Genomic DNA, 23,460 nt, shown 5'->3' with positions numbered 1-23,460 from the left:
GAAAACCCCCAAGAGGGTCTTCCTGAGAACCCCAGGCCTTAGAGCCCTCACCCATTTCTTGCTTTATTGTTGAACAAATGTGACCCTGGCTTATAATTTATCTTTTATGGAAGTCTTTTATCCCCTAGGGTCAATTCCCTGTAGAACACTATCCATAACAGCCCTCAGAAAGCTCTTCACCAAGCCCTTTCATTTATATTATCTTATTTAACTCTCATATTCATCACTTAATAAAAGCAGGGAGCCATTCTTTTCATACAGTCCCATGACTTGAGAAGAATATCATTGTTCCAAGAATTGTCCAAAGCCAGACAACTAGTGAGTGGCAGTTGGGACTCAAGCCCATACCCTGCTAATATTAAATTCAAGTTCCTTCAACACAACACCAGTTCCTTGTCTCATACGGCTTTGGTTTCTCCAGTGCACCTACTATTTTGCCAGACATACAGATGGTGCTGATTACTATTGATCAGTGTTAATATGTAATAACAGCCGCCGCCACAGCTGCCATTGCATTTATCTTATCATTAGAAACAAATGTGCATTAAGGCCCTGTTTGTCCATGGTGGGTTGCAACTTATCAATAGGTTATGAAAACAGTTTAGTGGATCATAAACAATCTTTACAAAAAAAGGAAACATAACGGAATAGAAAATATTAGAATGCATCATACACACACCAGAACAGTGTTGCTCAACCAGGGCCATTTTGCTCCCCATGTGACAATGTCTGGAGACATTTTTGATAGTCACAAAGTAGAGGAATGGGAGGAGCCTGGCATCTAGTGAGTAGAGACCAGGGATCTTGCTAAACATCCTACATTGCTCAGCACAGCCTCACCCCCACCCACATCCCCGACAAAGAATTATTCAGCCCAAATGTCAACAGTGCTGAGGATGAGAAACCATGGTTTGAAATAAGTATGGCTTGGTAAAACATTTGTTTCAGTAATGCACACAAGTGTGTGTTTTATGGGTTATGATGTAAGAAGTATTTTTTATGGGGTTGCTGTTATCACACAGTGTGAAAAGTACTGGACTATTTCAGTATGACATGTGATTAGCTTCGCCAAATGCTTGGCTTTTGGGTAAAGCTGATTAGGGACAACTGGAGCTGGACATGAAGTGGTTTCGTAATTCAGAGGCATAACAAAGGCTGCACTGTTCTTGCTGCAGCTGCTGGTAAGGCTGAGAAAACAGCCAAACCATTGGCAAGAGTGGTGTACACAGCTGTGTGGAGGAGGGGTATGGGTGGTAATAGGGACTAAGTTTCCCCAAACAGGTAACCTAATGCAGAACAAGACCACTAGGTTAAGTTGATCCCACTTTTATTGTCGGTTCTCCAACCACCAAACAATCTAGTTTCCTTACACTTATTTGGCTAATTTAGTACTTACTTAAAAGAGGGTGTTCTGAGGTACTTTGAGTCCTTTCTGAAATAGAAAAACAAGACAAAAATTTGCAACTGGGTATGAGAACAATGAGGGTGCACCCTTAGGCATGTCCAAAGTCAGAGCTAGTCTCTGCAAGGACTCCTGTTTTTGCTCACTAACAGAAAGTCCAATAATTCAGTTCAAAGGCAGTTTACATAATTCATAGATTATCTTCTCAAGATCATGGATACAAAGTAAATCCCTGGTTTCATTTGAAGTTCAAAGAAAGACTACGTCGATACAACATAACCTTCATGTCTGCTTTGATCTTCTCTTCCCCATTCTTTTAAGTATCCCACAAGTCAGCCTTTATGATACCTGACACCTGAAATAACAAAACACATTCAGCAGGTGCTCTGAGTGCATGCAGAAGGCCATAAGGAAGGGATGCTTTTGGTTACATGCTTGGCATTCATTCATGGAACAAAGATTGTACCTCTCAATGCCTGCCAACTCTCTCCACCCCCTGCCCTTATCTTACACAGATAATAACCACTCAACTTTGTGACGTTCCTAAGCAGTTGTCAAGGCCAAAACCAAGGAAAGATTGAGGAAGACAGGACTTCAGGCCAATGTTTGTTCAGTAATTGTATCCCTCATCTGCCAATTTCTCTCCTCTGGACTTTGCTTTGCTCTGGAAAGTATTTCTCTTCATACTGGGAGAATATTGCTTTCTCAAGAGCATCCAAGTTCCTGCTCTGTCACAGACCTGTTCTTATAAGAACTAAATCTTAAGTTGATCATGGAATGAAAAGGAGAGTCAGATATAAAAACAAGAATATTCCCAATATCCCTTAAGAAAGATACTTCAAGAGGAGAAAATAAAATATTTTTTATGATACATCCAAAATTTACTTACAAAAAGCATGGTCCTTAAACATTACTCCTGAGTCTATTTTTCTCCTTATTTAAATTCAATTCACTGAGCACTTCCCAGTACAGAAGAAAAAGGAGTTTTTCTTTGATCCTTTCCATCTGTTTTCACCCTTCACTAAAAGAAATTCCACAACCTGGATTTACAGTCAATCCCTAAATAATTTATTTGATTCTTGTGAAGGAAACAGAGATGACCCCCAAAATATGACGCAGTTCCTGTTTCCCAAGTCATTATACACTTTACAACAATACAAGGAAGTGTGTGATAAATGAGAGTCACAGACCTTAAATGACATGCAAATTGATAAAAAAGAGAAATCACTTCTCCTTGATCGTGGAGAACAGTGAGAACTTGGGACTTGAACTGGACTTGAAAGGAGGGGTAGTATTTTGAGAGGTGGAGATAGATGATGGGGTGCCTTACAAGTAGTGATAGCTCCATGGAAAGAGCCACGATGAAGACATGGAAATGACAAGTTGGACAATCAGGTGGGAGGTGACAGGTTTTAGGGAATCCAGAAACAATGCAGAAAAATGGGTTGGGACAGGCTGTAGAAGGCCTTTAATACTAGTTAACAAACCTAAGCCCAGTTTGAACACTGAGCATGCTATGAAGGGGTCTAAACAGAAAAGGGGCATATGCCATATAAGGAAGTTTTTTTTGACTGATGTGAACAAAAATGGGGAAAAAGTAAAGATAAGGAGTCCAGTTAGACAATCACTTGCAATTGTTTAGAAGAGAGGTAGTGAAGGTCTGAGATGCTCTTAAAAGAAGTAGAAGAGAACAAATCACAGAGCAGGAGGGTGTTGATAGACAAGAGTAGAAGGACAAGGTAAACTCCTTGGGAATTCCCTTTGGGGGTCAGGGGCATCAATTAACAAAGTGATAAGACAGGGAGCGATAAGAGTTAGGGAGTAGGAGAGTAGGAAACTTTAAAGAGACGCTTCTAAAGCCTTCCTGATGTGTCTCTTATTTAACTCTAAGACTTCCTCTCTCACCACTTTATCCTTCACACTCTTTGTCCTGGTCTGACACAGATAAGCACCTCCCCTCACCACACAGGCTGTAAGAGGGAATGCTGTCTCTCTTCCCCTGCAGTTAGGGCCACCACCCTCTCCCCCAGATAGACAGATTATTGATGCTATTTTCAGCCCTCACGTGGTCGCTAGGACAGGCAGCTTTATCCACTTTACAAAGTGAATAACCATGTGGCCATGGAATGACCCAAAGATGGGACTAAGTAGAAAGCATAATACTCCTGGGAAACTTTTATGTCCCAAGTAATTATGAGTTTGCCTCTGACCCTGGCTAAATTACTCCCTGTTGCATAAAATTGGATTGTTTGCCAGGAAGCAGGGCTAAACTTAGTTGAAAATTTCCTCTCTCCCTTAGCATACACAAAAACAATCTAAACTCACTCAAGAGGACTTCTCTTTCAAGGAAGGTAGACTCAAAGCCACTAAACATATTTGAAATTATATTAATATATATTCTATAAACTATTCAAGAGTACTTAATCATTTCACAATTAATATTGCCCTGGAAGTAATGCTTTGCAAGTTTGGCTCATTGTCCTGGAAGTAATGCTTTGCAACTTTGGCTCATTTTTATAATTTAGGTTCCCAGCTAACAAAAGTAGTACTCTTTTAAAAATAATCAGGATTCTACCTTGCTAGAGTGAAAAAATAGCATGAATCTCTCCAGAAAGCATTCATTCCATATGTCCTCAATATTGGCGTCTCTAGAACTTTGAGGCAATTTTTGTACTTTGAGGAGATTATGTTCTTCAATTAACTCATTGACCAAGGCATTTTTTGAGCACCTATCATGTGCCAGACCCTATGCTGTATATTACAGAGAAGCAAAGCTGTTTAAGGCAAAGCCTCCATCCTAAGAGGTTTGTAGACTAGTGCATAGATGATCACAGCTCTGAGTTTGACCCCAAATTGCAAAAGCAGTCTCTCCAACTCTACCATATATTCCTTCTACGATTATATGCTTCCAAATAGAAGGTTGCAGTTAACACTAGAATATTGTAATATTGGGCTTTCTCTCACTATGTCACTTAAGAAATTTTAAAGTGATTTCAAAGGATTTCAGAGGTACAAAAAGGGACTCTTCATTATGGTTTATTTAAAGTTTGCCTGTAAAATAAATCCTTAATTTTTAAAAGAAAACACCAAAATGTGCATTTAAGTGGATGGTGTCAATGAAAGTTGTGACTGTATGAGGCTGCACATAGATTTCAGAGATGCTACCCTTGTACCAATCCTCCTTGAAATATCAAATTTGCAATTAACGTCAGAGTCAGTTTATGGGCCATAGAGGAAATAGTATCTCATTTCATACAATTACAAAGGAGTTTTCCTCTCATCCAATTTTTTAAAATTCTGGTAAAGTATACATAAACATAAAATTTATCTGCTAATCATTTTAAAGTATACAATTCACTGGCATTATGATAAGAAACCATCACCACTATCTAGTTCCAGAACTTTTTCATCACCCCAAAAGAAAACTTTGTACCCATTAAGTAGTCACTCCCATTCTCTTTCCCCCAGTCCCTAATCTTCTTTCTGTCACTATAGATTTATCTATTCTGGAAATTTCATATAAATGGAGTCATACAATATGTGCCCTTTTGTGTCTGGCTTCTCTTTCTTAGCAAAATGTTTTTGAGGTTCATCCATGTTGTAGCATGTATCAGAACTTCTTTCCATTTTTATGGTTGACTAATATTAAATATTATTTTATGGTTTAATATTGTTCCATTGTGTGGATATACCACAACTGGCTTATCCATTCATCAGTTGTTGGACATTTGGGTTGTTTCTACTTTTTGCTAATGTGGATATTGCTGCTATGAACATTCATATACAAGTTCTCATTTGAACACCTATTTTCAATTTGGATTATAAAGCTAGAAACGGGTTTGCTGGGTCATGTGGAAATTCTAGGCTTAACTTGTTGAGGAACGGCTAGAATGTTTTCTACAGTGACTGTACCATCTTACATTCACTCCAGCAATGTCTGCATATTCTCTTCAACACTTATTATATTTTCCAATTAAAAAAAATCATAATCATAGCCATCCTAGTGGGTATGAAGTATTATCTCACTGTGGTTTTGATTTGCATTTCTCTGATAACTAATGATGTTAAGTGTCTTTTCATGTCCTTGCTGGCCATTTTATATCTTCTTTTGAGGAATGTCTATTCAGTTTGTTTGTTCACTTTTTAATTGGGCTGTCTGTCTCTTTGATGTTGAAATGTCTTTAAATAGTTTGGATACTGGGCCCTTATGAGATATATGGTTTCCAAATATTTTCTCCCATTCTGTGGGTTGTCTTTTTACCCTCTTAATAATGTCCTTTGATGCACAAAGTTTTTAATTTTGATTAACCAATTTATCATTTTTTTCTTTTGTTGGTGTCATATCTTCGAAACCATTACCAACCCAAGATCATGAAGATTTACCCCTGTTTTCTTCTAAGAGTTTTTTTAAGTTCTAGCTCATATATTTAGTTTTTGGTCCATTTTAAGTTGATTTTTGTCTATGGTGTGAGATGAGGACCCAACTTCATTCTTTTGCAAGTGGATATCCAGCCTTCCAAGTACCATTTATAGGACAGATTATGCTTTCCCACATTGAATGGTCTTGGCAGTCTTGTTCAAAAATCAGTTGACAAAGATGTATAAATTTATTTCTGGAACTCTCAATTTGATTCCATTGATCTATGTATCTATCCTTATGCCAGTCCCTCATTGTTTTGTTTATTGTAGCTTTAAAGTAAGTTTTGAAACTGGGAAACATGCATCTTCCAATTTAGTCATTTTAAAATTAATTTGGTTCTTCTGGGCCCCTTGCAATTCCATAGGAATTTTAGGATCAGCTATTCCATATCCACAAAAGAAAACACTGGGGTTTTGCTAGGTATTTCATTGAATTTGTAGTTTGCATTGGAGAATATTACCATCTTAACAATATTAAATCTTTCAATCTATGAACACAGATTGTGTTTCCATTTATTTAGGTTGCTTTTTAATTTCAGCAATATTTTGTAGTTTTCAATGTACAAGTCTTGTACCTTCTTGATTATTTTTAAATATTTTATTCTTTTTTCCTTTTTGGATTGTTCATTACTGATGTATAGAAACACAATTGATGTTTGTATGTTGATCTTGCAGCTTTGCTATATTCATTTATTAGTTCTCTTGGTTCCTTTGGGGGATTTTTTAGGCATTTCTATATATAAGATCAAGTAATCTGTGCATGGAAATAGTTTTACTTCTTTCTTTTTAATTTGTATGCCTTTTACTTCTTTATCTTGCCTAATTGCTCTAGCTAGAATTTCCAATAATGTTGAATAGAAGTGGTAAAAGTGGAGATTCTTATCTTGTTTCTGATCTTAGAGGGAAAGCTTTCAGTCTTTCACCATTAAATAGGAAATTCCGTGGTATTTTCATAAACCAAAAATTTTTTTGCTCTTCCTTTCTCTTTGTTTTTCCATGTTTTGTTCAGCTTGGTCTTGCTTAGCTTAACTTCATCCTGTCCTGCCTTTGTTGTTTTTGCCTATTCAATATCTCTGGGGAAACAGATGAAGCTAAGAAAATTCCCAAAACTCAGCAGAGGACCAGGTTATTTCTGTGCTGCTTGCCTTCTATGCAAACTGTGAAATATTAACAAATGCATAATTCTCTAAGCACCAAAAACATAACTTCAAAGACTTATAATCAATAAAAGTCAAGGATAAAGGAATAAATAAAAGAGGGGGGAAAGACCCAAGGACAAAGACTAGCAGTATCCACTTCTATTGCTTTCACTTTGTAATTATTCCCATATTTCAGTGATAACTTTTGGACTTACCATATAGATTTTAATACCCTTTAAAGGCTAGAGCAATGACTTTTACATATGATTCATTATTTGTGTTTCTTTCTACTCTACCTTATTCATTCCAAACACACACACACAGACATACACATACATGCATGCACATCACAATTTGTGGATTTATTCTTTTTTCATTCTGACAAGCTACATGTGTTCAGTGTTTAACTTAATAAGCTGAGAATCTGGGTGCCCCTTTTGCTTGAGAAAGCATTACAAGAGCTCAGTGCCTGGAACTCACCTGTCACATATATGGTTACTGAGTGGCTTGTAACTTGAGGTGGAAAATCTGCAAAACAGCGGTAAGTCCCACTGTCATTAGCAATCACTTGCTCAAAATACAGGATAAAAGCTGAAATATTCTTCCTTTCTTCCCAACTCATGTGTGTACGAACTCCATTTGGAAGATTGAAGCAGTATGCTCCGAGCTTGCACCAGGTCACGTTAGGTTTGTTAGCACAGTATGTCACAGGGCATTCCAGTTTAAATGGGTTTCCTGCTGAGATGGAGAACATGGAATTTCTCTTAATGTACACTTGTCCTTGACATGCTTTTCCCCCTGAAAGATGAAGACAAAATTAAAATTGAATCTGTTCTTTCAGAATGGCTAAATGTTTGCCACTTCAACAGTTTCTGCCAAAGATTTCCCGAGTGTGAACCTATAATTTTCCTAGATAAGATTCTCCCTCACTAGCAGAGTGTTTGGCACTTAGTAGGCATATAATAAATATTTGTTGGAAAAATCAAATAAATCATTTCCTCTGTACTGTTGATATACCTTTTGTAACTATTACAATAGGTAGCAAATAAATTCTTGTCAATTACTTATTACATTCCAGGTACTATACAAAATACCTTAAGACTTTAACTCATTTAATCTCCATAACAGTAATAATATATATTATTATGAATGCTGTTTTACATAAGGTAGCAGAGGTACTAAAGAACTTGCCCGAAGTTACACACTAATAAATAAGAGAACCAAGAATTAAACTCACACTGGAGCCTGTTACTCTATAATCATTACCCATTACTCTTATATTACTTCTTGAGTGGTAATCACATTCTTTATTAGTTCTGGTACATTAAGTGAGACAACATGGAATTTGTGTTGGCAACCATTTCTCTATAATACTTGGCATTAGAAATTTTCTTCACATGTTTTTCAATGACTTTAATGCTACCTTGCAAACTTTTCCATGACTCTTTCTGCATAGGAGACATGCAACTCAAGATTACCTTCTGAAGATAGGATGCTCTGAAATAACCTGATTTTTACATTTTTCCAAGTAGGAGGAGGAACAGACATCTATCTCTTTTGGAAACTCTGCCTACTGGCCCAACATACTGGAAATATGCCTTCCTTTGCTTTTGGGAGAAAACTTTTTTACTGGAAATAGGTTACCTATTATCTTCTATGAACCTCCAGTTAGTACTTGCCAAGTGTATGTAAAATCTTCAGCACTGAAAGAGATATTCTCAATGCCATTGAATAGGTTTTGTTTACCCTTATCTTATCATGAAAGTATTTACCTTGTTACCTCAACACCTGTAATATAACTGAGGACCAAGACACATGAAAAACAAATGCTTCTCAAAGAAACAAATAGATATTGCAAGATCCAAAATGTACCTCAATTAATACATAAATCTGACAATTTCATTATCATGTTCCAGTAAATCCAGAGGCATAATTGTGTTATATAATAAAAAGTAATGACTATGTTCATATTGATAAGATTGTATCTACAAAAACACTTTGAATGATGTTTTCTATTACCCATTCTTGGAAACAAAGACACATGTACTTTCTTTATCAAAGAATTTCATGATTACTCCAAAAAATGTCTTGGCCTTTAAAGGGGCATACTTTAATTATTTAGAATGCCTGTTTATGTGGAACTAGTCATTCTCTGACAAATGCTGAACTGTATTGTCCCGTTTGAGATGCATGCATAAAAGGAGCATGGGAAGTGATGCATATTAACAATAACCACTTAAACACCCATTTGTTATAGATTTTGCATCAGTTACATCATGCATATATACAAATTATGGACTATTCTACTGTAGAACTGACTCTTCACACTAGTGCAAAAAAAATAAGCGAAGAGCCCTTCAGTATAGCATTCTGTGGTGAATTATATCTTTTTACTTTTCAGTAAAATAAAGTTGTCTTAAGAAAATTTTTTCTTTAACTTCCTTTCCCTACATCCTTGTATTTCTTTCTTGAGCCTGTCTTTCTTTAATCTACTCTTTCTCCCATAAACATATCCAGTCCATGCCCTTCATTAACTTCTTTCACTTATTTTCAAGTGTTCTTCTGAATAGATGCAGGGTATCATAGGTTACATGACGTAAGAATGCTTGTGGTTACTACCTCCACGACTGAAGGCCTCACCAGCCATCACACAGCTAGACAGAGGTTGAACTGGAGGAGAGATTTTGGCTCCACGCTCCACATATATCTTTATCCAGAAAATATTCTGTTTCTTTCTACACCTTTGCCAGCATGGATATTCTCACTTTTAGCTATTCCTTAACATCAAACAAACCCCTCATGGTAATTCTCTCTCACATCTCACCAATCCCTGTTCAGAATAATTGAAACTTGAAATTCCAAGAACCAGATTGACACAGGGACCTGCAGAGAACTTTAGAATCTCTGAATATTTATTTATAATGCCTTTGAAACCTTAAACAAATTCTCTTTAAGACTTCCTCATTTCGTTGCTTCCAAAACTTCAGAATAAAAATGAAAGCAAACTACAAGAACAAGTTATGAGAATGAGGTTTCTAAAAAATTGAAGAGAAAGGGTAATATAATTTACCAAAAGGAAGTTCCTAACAACATAACACATGAATGTGGTTATGCTTTTGACAAAAAACTAGGGAGACCAGAGGCAGAAAGCCCAAGTGAAACCACTGCTTCCAGAAGTCCGTTTTTCTCTCTGAAGTCATTAGTCAATCTCAGCCTCCTAACTTCCCTTTTCATTTACTTGGATAACTCAACAAGAGTTTGCACTGTGATAAAGTGCAAGAAGGTTAGAATATAGACAAGGACCCTCTTGCTCTCCAGGAGCTTACCATCGAATTGCTGAGACAAGATTAACAAACATCAAGGCCATTTTTCTGGAATAAACTTATGACCTACCACTCTTGTTTTCATTATGAAACACATGGCCATGGCACCCACCTGGAACCCGCCTGATGGAAAGATCCGCCACCAGAAGGCTGCTGGAAGAATGTCAGAAGAACCCCACCCCCACCCCGTTTAGAATGAGATTTCTTCTGGGATCAAGGAAAATCCTAGATATTTTCATTGCCACTGCCCCGGGGGGGGCGGGGGGTCAAGGGGGTTCATGGTTGGGGTAATTAGTCAAAACAGCAAACAACTGGGACCTCTCCCAGAAACATTAGCAGGTGGGAGGAATAATTAATGGTTTAAAAAGCAAGTGCAGAAGCTAAATTGTCTCTTTTCTCCTCTTTCTTCCTCGTCCAGCCTGTAGGCATACCTGGGACCCAGAATCTGTTATTTTCTTCCATTTCTATTGTCTTCTTTTACTTACTTAATAAACTACTGGCCTAACGAAATCGGCATATTCTTAAATTCTTTTATGTAACAAAGCTGAGAACCTAGAAAAAAATCCAGCAGCATTCTCAAAATGAACACATGTAGCTGAGTGCAAATGAATCCAGGACCAACTCTAAACTGGGAAGTTCTTTTCAAGTTTTAATAATATATAACTGTAACCATAGTAATTATTTAGAGTTTAGACCAAATATATTTTTAGAGGGAGGAATAATTTATCATTGATACTGTTCAGACTTGCTGTACATGGTGATAATTAAAATCAGGCAAATGTGTCAGTTTTTTCATATTTTTAAAATTCTGGACAATATACCCTCTTTAATCTCCACACTCAGGCCAGACCACTACCACTGCCCATGACTATTTAGTAATGTGATAGCTTCTAGTGCAAAGCAGATGGAGAAAGATGCCAGAGTCACTTGCCAATTTTGCCTTTAGATTTTTTTTAATGATCCTAAACAAGATATAATCTCTCAGAAGTTTCAGATTCCAAAAAGGGAAAGATCCCTTCTCACTGGGTCAATCTGGAAAGGCTTCATGAAGGAGGTGGCATTTCAATAAAATCTTCAAAGATATGTAGAATAGGAAAGGTTGACGTTGACCCTCCTCCCACCCCAACCCTCCAGGTAAACCTGGTCTTCCAGTTATCACAGTATTCTACCATCTTCTTCCTGATTACATGCGCCAGAATGGGTGGACCATCTTTGCCTCCTCCTCCTCTTACTGCCCCATTAAATCAGTCACCAAGTTAAGTTGATTCAGATCCAAAACAGTTTTCAAGTGTGTTTGTTTACATGCCACTACCTTATCTGCACCTCATTATATTCCTGTGGATTATAGCTTCTCCATTCCAAACTGGGCCTTACTCTCTGCCCCACTCCCTACCCTAATCCATTCTCCACATCACTGTCACAGTTTGCATTCTTAAAATGAAAATCTAATCACAAGATTTTCTGCTTAAAATCCTTCAGAGACTCCCCAGTGCCTGTAGGAAAATGTCTGGACTTCCTCAAATGGTATTTAGCCATAGCCTCTTTGGGCAGACTCACCCCATCTTCAAGCTCTAGCGACCTTAGACCACTTGACATTCCCCCAGGGAGTGTTCCATGCTATTTTGTGCTATCTGTATCACAACCGGTTTCAAGTGAACATCTTTTTATACATATGGCATCCCATCTCCTCTGCAACCTCCTCGATGGTATGGTACATGTCCCCGCAAGAGGAGATGGCTTTGGAAAAGGTATGAAGGTGAAAAAACATGGCATGCACCCAGACTGAAGAGAAAGAATTGCATGACAGTTAAAGTCCTCTGTTCAAAATTCTGAATAGTGCTTTCTGTATACTATGGGATGCAGACCAGACATAGCTAAGCCCTTACAGAAGTGGTCTGTCTAAAAGGCATTGAGGTGAAGAACAGATCTCAAAATTCCCTGTGGTGGAGTCATAACCACTAAAGTAAAACTAGACCTTGGAATTATGCAATGTGGGACAGTCTGATTTATGTCCATTAGGGGACGATTTTCAAAATATTTAATAAGAGATAATCTTCAACCGTCAAGCTACCCGAATCCACTAATCAGAAAGGAATGCCAGCCATAAGCAATTGCAAGTTTGACCCATTATCTTTTAGCTGAGCAAGTGTAGCTGCATGTGTAAAAGCTATTGGGAGCTAAAGAGGATAGGTAATTTGTGAAACATTAGCTATTTTTAAAAAACAGGTTTGTGTTCATGATTCTTTTGTGAAATACAGTTATGTCTTATTTTTAAAGACCACATGAGGAAGATCCCAACTGAGCTTCTTTTTCATCTGTCCACTGAAAAATTCTCACAAATTTATAGAAAGTTCAAAATGGTTCACATTGACTGAGAGAAATTAATGATTTCAATGAGTACAGTGTATTTTACTTTAAGCTAAGTCAGTGTTAGGGTTTATTGTAGCTTCTATTAGAAAATACTACAATGATCAAACAAAAACTTTAGACACATGCTGTGGGAGACTACAGGAGGGAAGTCTTCAGATTCAGAGGGCAAGATGCTTCCCAAGGATGCTGATGGTAGGCTCTGGCTAGTTTTAAAGAGCAGGAATGGTGGTGGTGATGAAATGGTTACCACCAGGGAAGGGAAGTAAGTGCATCTTGCCTTGCAAATTGGAGTGGATTTAGGGGTCACCTGAGGAAGTGGTTTAAGCATGATGATGGCAAATCCACACATAGCAATGGTAGCCTTGTGATCACGCATGGAAGATCATGGAAGGACATCAACCTGAACAGCCTTGAAAGCCCAGGTGCCGTGCTTCCCATCATAAGTTAACTGGGGTACACACACAAAATCAGAAATGTGGTGACGTGAGGTTAGGGTGGGGGAATTCCCCTCATATAGAAACCACAAGTATAATGTTGCATTAGGTAGTATTGGTTAAACTTACTACTTTAACCATGCGTTTAACAAACCATACTTCATAAGTCAGATATTTCCAGAAGTGCTAGGAATACCTGGGGGAATTTGAATATGAATAATGTACGCACACACCAAAGTTAGAAAGAATCAGGGCTTCAATTGTAAAGGATGAAAACCCTATGACTTGATCTCATGGGTACAACGAAAATTGACTGAGCCTCAGTCTCTGCTGTGAAATTTCTATACAGCTACCTGGAAAACAACATTTAATGTAATATAGATCATAGGCATGGAAGTAGTCTGTAATAATAGATTTAAATTATTGTTGTTCTGTGGATATTGTCTGATATTGATCTTTAGATAGGGATAGCCATTTCCTACCTATCATACACACACATATGCACACTCACATGATGTAAAGCTAATGAAACTGGAAAGAATTCACTTCCATCAGGAATTCACATGGTATAAATCTATATTACCATTACTTAGAAAACAAAGATATTGAAACAAGAAAATTGAGAGAATTTCATAATCGTCTTCTATTACTATTTCCTCTTAAAATCCCCTTTTCCAAAACTGTATCTTCTTAAAATGACATGTGAAACCTTCCGTATGGTATTTATTCCATTCACTTTGAAATGATTTCTTCTTGGGCTAACTTTCTCGTATTTAGAGTGATATGACTATATGGGGGGAAATTTGAAGACTTCAATCTAGTTGTAAAGCAATTTAAGAATTTAAGCCATTTATCCTTTGGTTTTTATCTAGATCAGGATACTTATAAAATTGTTTTGTCTGAAAGAGTCACTTTAGTATTTTCCATAGCTTTTTGTAACAGCAAAGCTTACAAAATGACTGTGCCATTTCCTCTCCTTGAGATATTTAAGGCTAGGACAGACAGGGACCTTTAGGAGTCCCTGGATCCCCTAACAGATAAATGGCTTTAGTCACATTTGAGAGATCAGCCCCTAGTCACTTGCTCACATTCATTACTGCTGTTTGACGACAAGCACACCACACCTTGCATTGTCAATGTGCTGCAGGTCTATCCTGGACCCAAACTGACAGGAAGAATAATAGGGCTATGACAAATAATGTTGACTTCTTATTATGTGCTAGGCACTTTGAGGTGCCATACATATATTATTTCATTTGACCCTCACAACAATTCCATGAGGTAGTACTATGATTACCTTTAAATTGATGAAACAGAGTATTAAATAGAGAAGAGAAGTCATAGGTCAAGGACCAGGGCTTGAACCCAGGCCAGTCTACTTCCAAAGCACAAGCTGTTACCTGGCAGGCTTGTTGTAAAAGCCAGTGAGACCGTACAGGAAAAGTTCTTAGCACTGTGTTTGGCTCATAGTACACACAGATTTTACTATTCTTTCTGATAAAATGAATTTAGAGAAATGACACAGAAGTTTGAGTAATTATCCAAGGCCACAAAGCCAGTAAGTGGCAGAGGCAAGATAGAAACCCAACAGGTCTGCCCACCTGCTGTCTTAGGGATCAGTGGTGGTGCAGAATGATTGACACACACATGCACAAACACCCACAAACACACATACATTAGACTTAATATATGATATATATTAAAAATATCAGGCAAGTAAATACAATAGAGGTAGAAAAGGCAGCACATCCCATAGGAAGATGAGGGATGTTTTTATTTTATATGAGAGATGAAATCCTACAGAATTACACTAACCAGAAGGGCACTGGACAAAACCAGTAAGTAAAAAAACAGGACACTTGTCTTTCCAGGCTTGCTCTCAGTACTTCTCTCCTACGTCTCTATAAAGTGACATACGTCCCCTTGGGGTTCTGCTCTGTTGGTTTCTGCTTATCTTCCCAGGCCAGAGGATTCACGTGTATCCCACATTTCTGTGTCCTGCCCACCCTAGGTAAAAACATTGAGCATATGATCAAGTATTAGTTGACTAATGAGCAATTATCTATCCTGAGTAGCAAAAGTTTTAACCAATTAAATGAACCCAAAAGAACAATGATTCATGTTGAGAATTTAGAGAATAGTTCTGGCCAGGGGAGACTTTGATTGACTGGTAGAAGTGGGCCCTGTTCTGCAGAGATGCTACCCCTTCCACCTTGGTCACAGTGGCTTCAGGAAGAAAAATAGAACGGAAAAGCACAGAGCATACTTTAGAAGCTGTGGACAGTAAATCTCTGCAGCATTTTATCACAAATCAACATGAGTATTTCTAAATATTGTCCTCAGTGGCAGAGTGTTTACTTGTGTTGTTCAGAGTATGTATGGGGTATGTGTTATGATTAGAAAGGCATAGGGAAATTCCATCTCCACTTCCCTCCCAGATATTTCCTTACATCCCTAATACAATCTACTACAGAGATCACACTGTGAGATTCAATGGCATTTTTAATGCCCTAGAAAATATTTGACAACACCTGTGCCAAAATATTGGCAGTCCTGTGATAGGAACTGCAAATCGTCCCCCTCCAATATCCATTCTCCTCTTCTAATACTGTAAAAAAAATATTGTAGAAGCCTGAGACCTTCCAGTTAAAGTCTAAATGTCCCAGCCTTTCTTGCATCCAAGTTCTCACAATGGGTTGTTTGCAGAAGTGACATGTATGAGTTCCAGGTTGGGCACATATAATCGACATGGCTATCAGGAAGGAGAAAAAGAAAGGTTAGAGAGCTTTGCCCAAAAAAATCTGATATTTCCCTATGACTTGTCCATGACCCTCCAAAACCCCTGCACAACGTCCAGAGTGAACCTCACATGACAAAAGCACACATGCTTAGCGTCTGAGCATATGAACATGAGACTCATAAGTATATATGCATAGACACATACACATAAGCTTCTTCTTCCATAAGATAAACATGTAAACCAGAGTCCACAACACCATACCAGAAAGTATAATTCTGACCTTATTTGGAGGTAAGAGAATTGAGAATACCGAGAATATTTGAAAAGTGAAACAAATTGCATATGATATAATAATTCACTGGTACAATTTAACTCAATTGTCACAATTCTTAAACTATATTATCATTTATGGATAATTGGAAATGATAGTATATAATGATATCAAGAGTTACTGATAGAAGCACATTTTTCAACCCCAAATGAAAGATTGTCTCCCAATAAGACTTTAAGGCAGGGGTTCTTAACAAAGAGTCCATGACCTTGAATTGAAATTTTAAAAAATTATTCTTGTGGGGACATGTTGGTACAGGTGTGATATGTTTATTGAATAATACACAGTATAGTGTGGACTTAGTAAGGCATCCTTGATGTTCACCTTACTGACAAAGGGGTCCTTGGAAAAAAAAAGTTTAAGAATCCCTGCCTTAAGGGAACTATTTAGCTAATTAAATTTTGAACCAATATTTTAAAAATAAACATAACTAGATAAATTTACACAGCACTTAGGGTGTTCCAGGCACTATTGTAAGTGTTTTACAGTATTAAATCATGTAATACAACAACTCTATTAGTGTCGCCATGTCTTAGATGAAGAAACTGAGAATCAGAGAGGTTAAGGTCACAAAACAGTAATGGCAGAGATGGGAAACTAATCCAGGCAGTCTGGCTTTACAGTCCCTGATCTTAACTACTATGCCACACTGCTATCCAAGGAACAAAGCAAAAAGTTGCTTTCATTTTTGAACCTGATTATAAATGCCTGTGAATATTTTTCTTACAATTGTTCTAAATTTAAGTACAAGTGTAATTCACAGATAGTGGAAATGAAAGAGTTAAGTTGGAAAGTCCCAGGGAGATAAGATAAACAGCTCTGACTTCCAACTTCACAGGGAAGGAAATTTTGATAGGGGGAAAGAGAAAGCAACAATAAATTAGAGTTTCTTTCTTTAAAAAAAACAAACATAAGCAACCTTTATTAGTCAGCCAAAGGGGTGCTGATACAAAGTACCAGAAATCTGTTGGCTTTTATAAATGGGTATTTATTTGGGGTAAAAGCTTACAGTTACAAGGCCCTAAAGAGTCCAACTCAAGGTTACTTCTTGGTGTTAAGGACGTTTATTCAAGGCTGTGATCAGGTCAGGGGTTAACTTTTTCATGCCATTATCCAGGAAATTCTGTAGCTGCAGAATTATTCCTGGGCATTTACTTAAAAGGTAGCCTTATTTTGTATTTGCAGGTATTTTTTTTGCAATAAAAATATGCAGGCATTTGGCAGAAGACAAAGCTACACCTCTAGCATTTCATCCAGTGCACATTTCAATAGGAACACATATTTAGGGCCATAGAATTTAGCCTTGTAAAGACACTGTGCTACTGAGCCTGAACTTCAAGGAGTGGAAGACAGATGCTGAACTCCATCTGCTCTGGTGTGTCTGTTGTCACCCAAGAAGATGGTGTGTTATTGATGGGACAATACAATCTATGTGAGATGTGGAACACGACATTTAAAAGTACATCCATGGGCCACACTGAACAGGCATAGAAAAGGAGAAAGAGGACCCAGGCAAATGGAGACGTGTTGTCAAAGGAGCCAAACTGCCTGCATCCTTCTCGTACTGCCCTGGTTAGACTATTCTCTAATCCCACTAGCCAGCGATCAATCAAAGATTCCCTGCTGCCTATTCCAGACGGCATACAGTGCCAAGCAGGATCCAGACGTTAACTGTACTCCTCCTTCCTGCCTGAAGATTGATCCTCAACTGAACAAATCATCCAGGGTCTGGAGCAACTCGTCAAGGAATGGGACAGAAACCCAGATAAAAGCAAACTCCATCTGCAGCCTAGTTCTTGCCCTCATGGTCAGTCCACGAAGGGAAGGTGTTGTCACTCTTATTCATTACTTTCATCAGAACAGAAATTGTGTGCCAGACACTGAGGAACAATTTCCCTCCAATTTTTTTTTTTTTTTTGAGAAACATAAAAAGCAAGCTGGCATAAGTTCTTAATGAACAAGGACCTTAAACAGGAGGCTTGTTGAGAACATTATATTTTTTCCAACTTGTTACAGATGAGATGCAGTCTCATTTCTGTGAAGTTACATACAGATCTCACCTCACTTGTTTTTGTGTGGGAAATAAAAATCTCCTTAAAGATTAACACCTTGAAACTATGCCAGCATAATAATGCAGTAATTAAGTAAAGTATAGAAAATCCCAAAGAGATGAAGTTTATAATTAATGTGGTTTTAAGGAATGGAGCCATCAGGTTTGTCCAGAAAACAAATCTCACCAAATGTCCCTTATAATTATCTGTGTCCTCAATTTAATGAAAGTAATGCTGCAATCCATTATATAAACTATTATATAAGATTCCTGGTGAGTACTTCGTCCATGTCTTTCCATTTCCCTTTCCAAATAATTTGATGCACTGGTTGTTTGCCAAAATACATTGTGCAATATATTTTTTGTATTCATTTATTTTTGCTTTGAAAATTCAACTATTTATAATAATGTTAAAACTTACTTCTCATTTAATTGCATTTTGTGGGAGTTGCTTGGTGAAAATAATATTAGCACAAAACACCACTAGCATTTATTGATGATTTATTATGAGCAGTTGTTATGCCAAGCAGTTTACCCATATTATTGCATTTATAATCTTCACAGTATAACCATAAATTTAGTACAAATTACTGTCTCTATTTAAAAATAAAGAAACTAATGATGAGAGGATACAAAACAACCAAGGTCACAGAGTAAGTGGGTAGAACCACCAAGCAAATCCAATTCTAACACCCACATCTGCTTTTGTAACTATTATGATATACCACACTGGGAGGAGGGATAGAAATTTACCCCATCTTCACTATGCTGTAGCACTGAAAATTCATTTACCTCATATATTGTCACAGAGAATAGTTTTTACAGCCACCAAATTGGGAATAATTCTACTTAATATTTGAATCCAGATGTACCCATGTGACTCTCAGAATCTGACAGAAAGTGAAAAAATCTGTCAGCCATCGAAGCACCTTATTTTCCTAATACCAAATACTTACAGACATTAAAAGGCTTAGAATATGGAAGGAAATTTTTGCTTTGCACCTGATTGTGTGTTACGTGAGGATCATGAACAAATTTTAAACCACTTAGTTCCAGAATTGAAGATGACCTTCCATAAGGCCTCAGCAACCATATTTTCCTATTTTAAACCAGAGCACACAACCTGATAAGAGTATGTGAGCTTATGGGGATAATAAGGCAAGCCATTTGAAACCAGAAATAACTGAGAAAATCAGAAATATCTGTTAGCCATTCAAATACCTTTCCCTTTTTAGTACGAGGGTGCCTGTGTTGATGTAAGGAAGTGTGTGATCTCACCATAAAGAAGGAATCACCTTTTTTCCTGCATAAAGTCCTTGCAGGAGCGAGCAAATGTCAACTATGCCAGAGTCCTAGCCATTTTCAATGTTCAAATGACACCCAAGTAGGAACCATTCTCTTTCACCAAAATAGAAGCAAAAAGGGAATATTTTTCATCTATATTTCCCAGTATTTTCTCATTCAGTTGTCTCAAGGCACACATACCACTGAAGCAGGTAGCGAGAGTTTATACAGAGGCGACATTATTAGAGAGTAACCACGGAGACGGGTATAATACTGGTTATCCCACACCTGTCTTACCCATCTGAGCTAGACTTGGTTTGGAAAGAGCAAGCTATTTATTTATCATCAGTATGTTATACAGAGAGTTTCCGCTAGTAGTAGTGATAAATTTCTGTTTATAACATTTGTACTAAATTTATAACACTCTGCGTAGTTCTCTTTTCCTATCATTAGCACGGTTTTAAGAAAATTGGTTGCATTATTAAGTGCTTACTATTTAGACAGGTGAGCACCATGCTCTGATTTGGTTTATGTCCCATATTGTCCTCAGCAAGCAAGTCTAACTGCTTGGTTTCATCTTCCATTAACCACTTGACGTGAAGTTCATGTCTTACTGAGCATAGCAAGGGAAAACTTGCCCTCTAAAACCCCCTGAGAAAGAAAAGCAGAAATAATCAGGAAAGCGTCTTACCATGGATACTCCAGAAGCCCAGATACAGAATTAAGAAGAGAATCCAAAACAACTTCGCATTCCCAACCACAGCTTGTGACGCCTTCATTTCTGTCCATACGGTGATGCAAAGATTCTGAAGTTCATCAGGGTTGGACCAAGTTACCTACGTCAGCATCATCTATGAAATAAAGAGAGTAGAGAGAGGAGATGGGAGAGGACAGGAAGAAGAGCCTGAATGATTTTGTTAAACAAAGTGAACAGAAAGAGTATGTTGTACCCTGTTTGTGGTTTTGCTTCTTGTCAAATTGGCTGCTAACTTTCAAAAGCTCTGATCTGCAAAGCAGCTCAGTCCTTAACTTCTCCTTCCGTTCTACCATCCTTTTTGCCCCACCTGTAGTTTTTTCTCATTGAAAGTTCAGCAAAATGAACAATTAGACTTTAAAGAAACCTATATTGCTGCAATCTTTAGGCTGAGATTTTAATCAGAATAAAGTCAGGAAATTATGGTAAAAGTACCTATGGCAAACATGTACTCTCCCCCTTTCCATAACTTGTGATTATGAAACTTCGTTTATGTAAAAGTTATAAGATTTTTTCCTCAAGCATCATGTCATTGTAAGATGATAATGCTTATTGTCATTAAACTGGTGGAGACATCTGAGGTTATGGAGAAAATGAGTGACAGGAAGTGATTTATCAACATAAGAGGGAAGGACAACCATCTTTAAGCTGTAGATAAATATCAATGGAACAAGATCATTGTTGGTATTGGCTACACTTCCTCTCTAAGTAATAAAGTTCCCAGCTAAATGACATTTTGAATATCAATTAATGGAAATTTCCATTTTACTTTATTCTCGATGATGTTGTCTGATTAAGCAGAAAAGAAATAGTAATGGAAGAAATGGAAAAGTTCAAGAACAAATGGTTCAGGGTCATCACGGGACTGTTTTCTCCAAGGCCATTATAATAATTAACTTTGCTTATAATCACAGGAACTAATCAAATTGGCCTACCATTTGGCAATCCAAATGAGAGGTCTCGGTTTGTGGCACTTGTGGTCATAGACTGAAGTTTATTTTTTAAGTCCTTCCCTCAGAGGCTGGTGATTTTCTTCTGAGGCCAGAATCCAATGGTTTTAAGTACATAAAATTAGAAAACAGCTATCATGAATTCCTTGATTCAAACATACAGTGTGCTTTGGTCAAGAAATATAGAAATGAATGAGTCACTTTCCCTGATTTTAATGAGCTCATCAACAGCTGGCACTGTAATTTCCTCACATCAGTCTTTAATTGCAGGCATTTAAATATTCAGGCATTTCAACCATGCAGTATAATATAGAGCAACCATGCATATCCTCTTAGAACTTCCATTACTGTTCAAGTAAACATTCCGGGAAATAGTTAAGCAGCACTTAGACAACTACTTTCTCTTCTTCTTCTCAAGGCAGAGTGCAGCAGCTCCAGCAAGGCTCATTGCCTCTGTATAATGGACCCAAATGATTAAAAAAAAAAAAAGACATAAACCTTAAGCTAAGGAGCTATAATATTGTCCCAAACCAGAAAGAAGTCAAAATAACTTTATCTCGACATAGAAACTTCATGATTCACTATTTTAAAGATTTTTTTTTCGTATAAAAATGCCCTTGCTAATAAGGTAAAACTTGGAAAAAACCTTACATAGTATATAATTTGTTTTTGTTACGGTACATATTTTGTAACTTTTAACAACATGCCTGGTTCTTTACTTCTCAGCTGGAGTCACTACATGAGCCCCCATTGTAGACAAAAACTCTGCCTCAGAATCTGACCCTCTCTTTGTTCAAGTAAAGAAGTATTTGAAGAAGTCTGGCTCAGACATTTGTTAACTCAGCATTAAGTTAATCTTGCTTTAGGTTTAAACTTCATCTAGCAATAAAGCTTCTGTCTTGGCACTTGTCCCATCATAATCATGTGATTGATCAGAAAATTATTATTTCATTTAAATATTCTATTTAAAGAGCTTATCACATTCTTAAAAAGTGATTACATTGCATTTTAGAAACAATTTAAAAAAGCATAAATAAATCTCCAATTTTATAGTGAAAGATAAAATGCAAAATAGAATTTGATATCTTCAAATTCACTTTACACATATTTCAGGAGGTACTTTGAGGCCAAATTCTTCAGTTCACCTACAGGCTGGATGGTTTCATGGCTCATGAAGCAGCTCTACTTTCACCAATAATTTCCCCCCAAGGTCATCAGAGAATCAGCAATCACAAAACAAGACAAAAGTTCCTGGAGAGGTTTCACCTCTGATGTTACATGGCATCAACCAGAGAGATGAATCTTGGTTCTGATTTTTTTTAACCTCCCAACAAAACACTCCTTATATTCTACAAAAAACATGATTTAGTATTTAAAACTTTTTCTATCCTTCTACTTCATGTCATCTCCTCACCAATGTTGATAACAATGGTTTCTGTATGTCACTATATAGAATCAGCCTAGCCCCTTTTAATAAAATACAGGTTTCTTTATAAAAGGTAGTCCTACCTAATCTCATTGAAGCAGCATCTCACAGAATGGAGAGCTGATGTCCCTATTTTTTTAATAGCTCCCAAGGTGATTCTGAAACCATTGGTTTGGATGGATATTTGGAAACCAATTATGTATGGGGGGGGCATGAACTTTTGAGTACATGTACAAAAGACATGGTATCAAATCCTTGCTATTTTACTAGCTTTTATAGACTTCTGAAATTCTTAGTCTGTGGGAGGCACAGAGATACATCACTCAGATCCAGCTTCAAGGAAGGGCTTGCACTTAGCTGAGTGAGCTCCAGCTGTCAGCTCCATTAGGGTCTGCTTCAGTTGAGAGTTACCTCATCTGAGGCTATGTTTTCCCATGGGAGCCTGCATCCAGTGTGGGAAAGTGTATTAAAGGCTGGCCACTTCATCTGACATGGGGTAATGATGGGCTATACTTGATCTCTGAATTGGCTGAGGTTTCAGCTTCCCCTCTGGGTTCACCCTTTCCTCTTGAGCTGCTCCTTTTGGGGCTTCATGCTTAAGTGATCCTCTCTCACATGGCAGGATCAAACAAGCGACTTCCTTCTCCTGTAGTCTCAGTCAGTCTCTCTCGTTGTTTATGTCAGGCCTGCAAAGGGGCAGAGACTCTACCTGAGTCTTACTTCACTCACCTAGTTTAATCAAAAGCCCTGAATAGATCTTATCAAATAATCTAATTAAAGGCCCTCAACTGAATTTATTGCAATTAGAATATCACACCCAGAGGAACAGATTAGTTTA

The 23,460-nt window shown here is 37.4% G+C and overlaps 1 protein-coding gene across 2 annotated transcripts in view; it reads right to left on the bottom strand.

Annotated features, from left to right (window-relative positions):
- Positions 1 to 20,711, bottom strand: part of BTLA (B and T lymphocyte associated) — a 29,688-nt gene extending 8,977 nt beyond the window's left edge. For both annotated transcript variants that reach the window (XM_058295851.2, XM_058295852.2), the window contains exons 1-4: positions 20,682 to 20,711; positions 20,184 to 20,343; positions 7,441 to 7,758; positions 1,397 to 1,432 (exon numbers count right to left, since the gene is read on the bottom strand). In XM_058295851.2, coding sequence (XP_058151834.1) covers positions 1,397 to 1,432; positions 7,441 to 7,758; positions 20,184 to 20,271 — 442 coding nt within the window. In that variant the 5' untranslated portion in view covers positions 20,272 to 20,343; positions 20,682 to 20,711. The remainder of the gene's footprint in view (positions 1 to 1,396; positions 1,433 to 7,440; positions 7,759 to 20,183; positions 20,344 to 20,681) is intronic.
- Positions 20,712 to 23,460: the final 2,749 nt, after the last annotated feature.

The sequence above is a fragment of the Dasypus novemcinctus genome, chromosome 4, assembly GCF_030445035.2.
Source record: "Dasypus novemcinctus isolate mDasNov1 chromosome 4, mDasNov1.1.hap2, whole genome shotgun sequence".
Lineage (NCBI taxonomy): Eukaryota > Metazoa > Chordata > Mammalia > Cingulata > Dasypodidae > Dasypus > Dasypus novemcinctus.
Note: the sequence above shows the minus strand (reverse complement) of the source record. Positions and strands in the feature narration are given on the sequence as shown.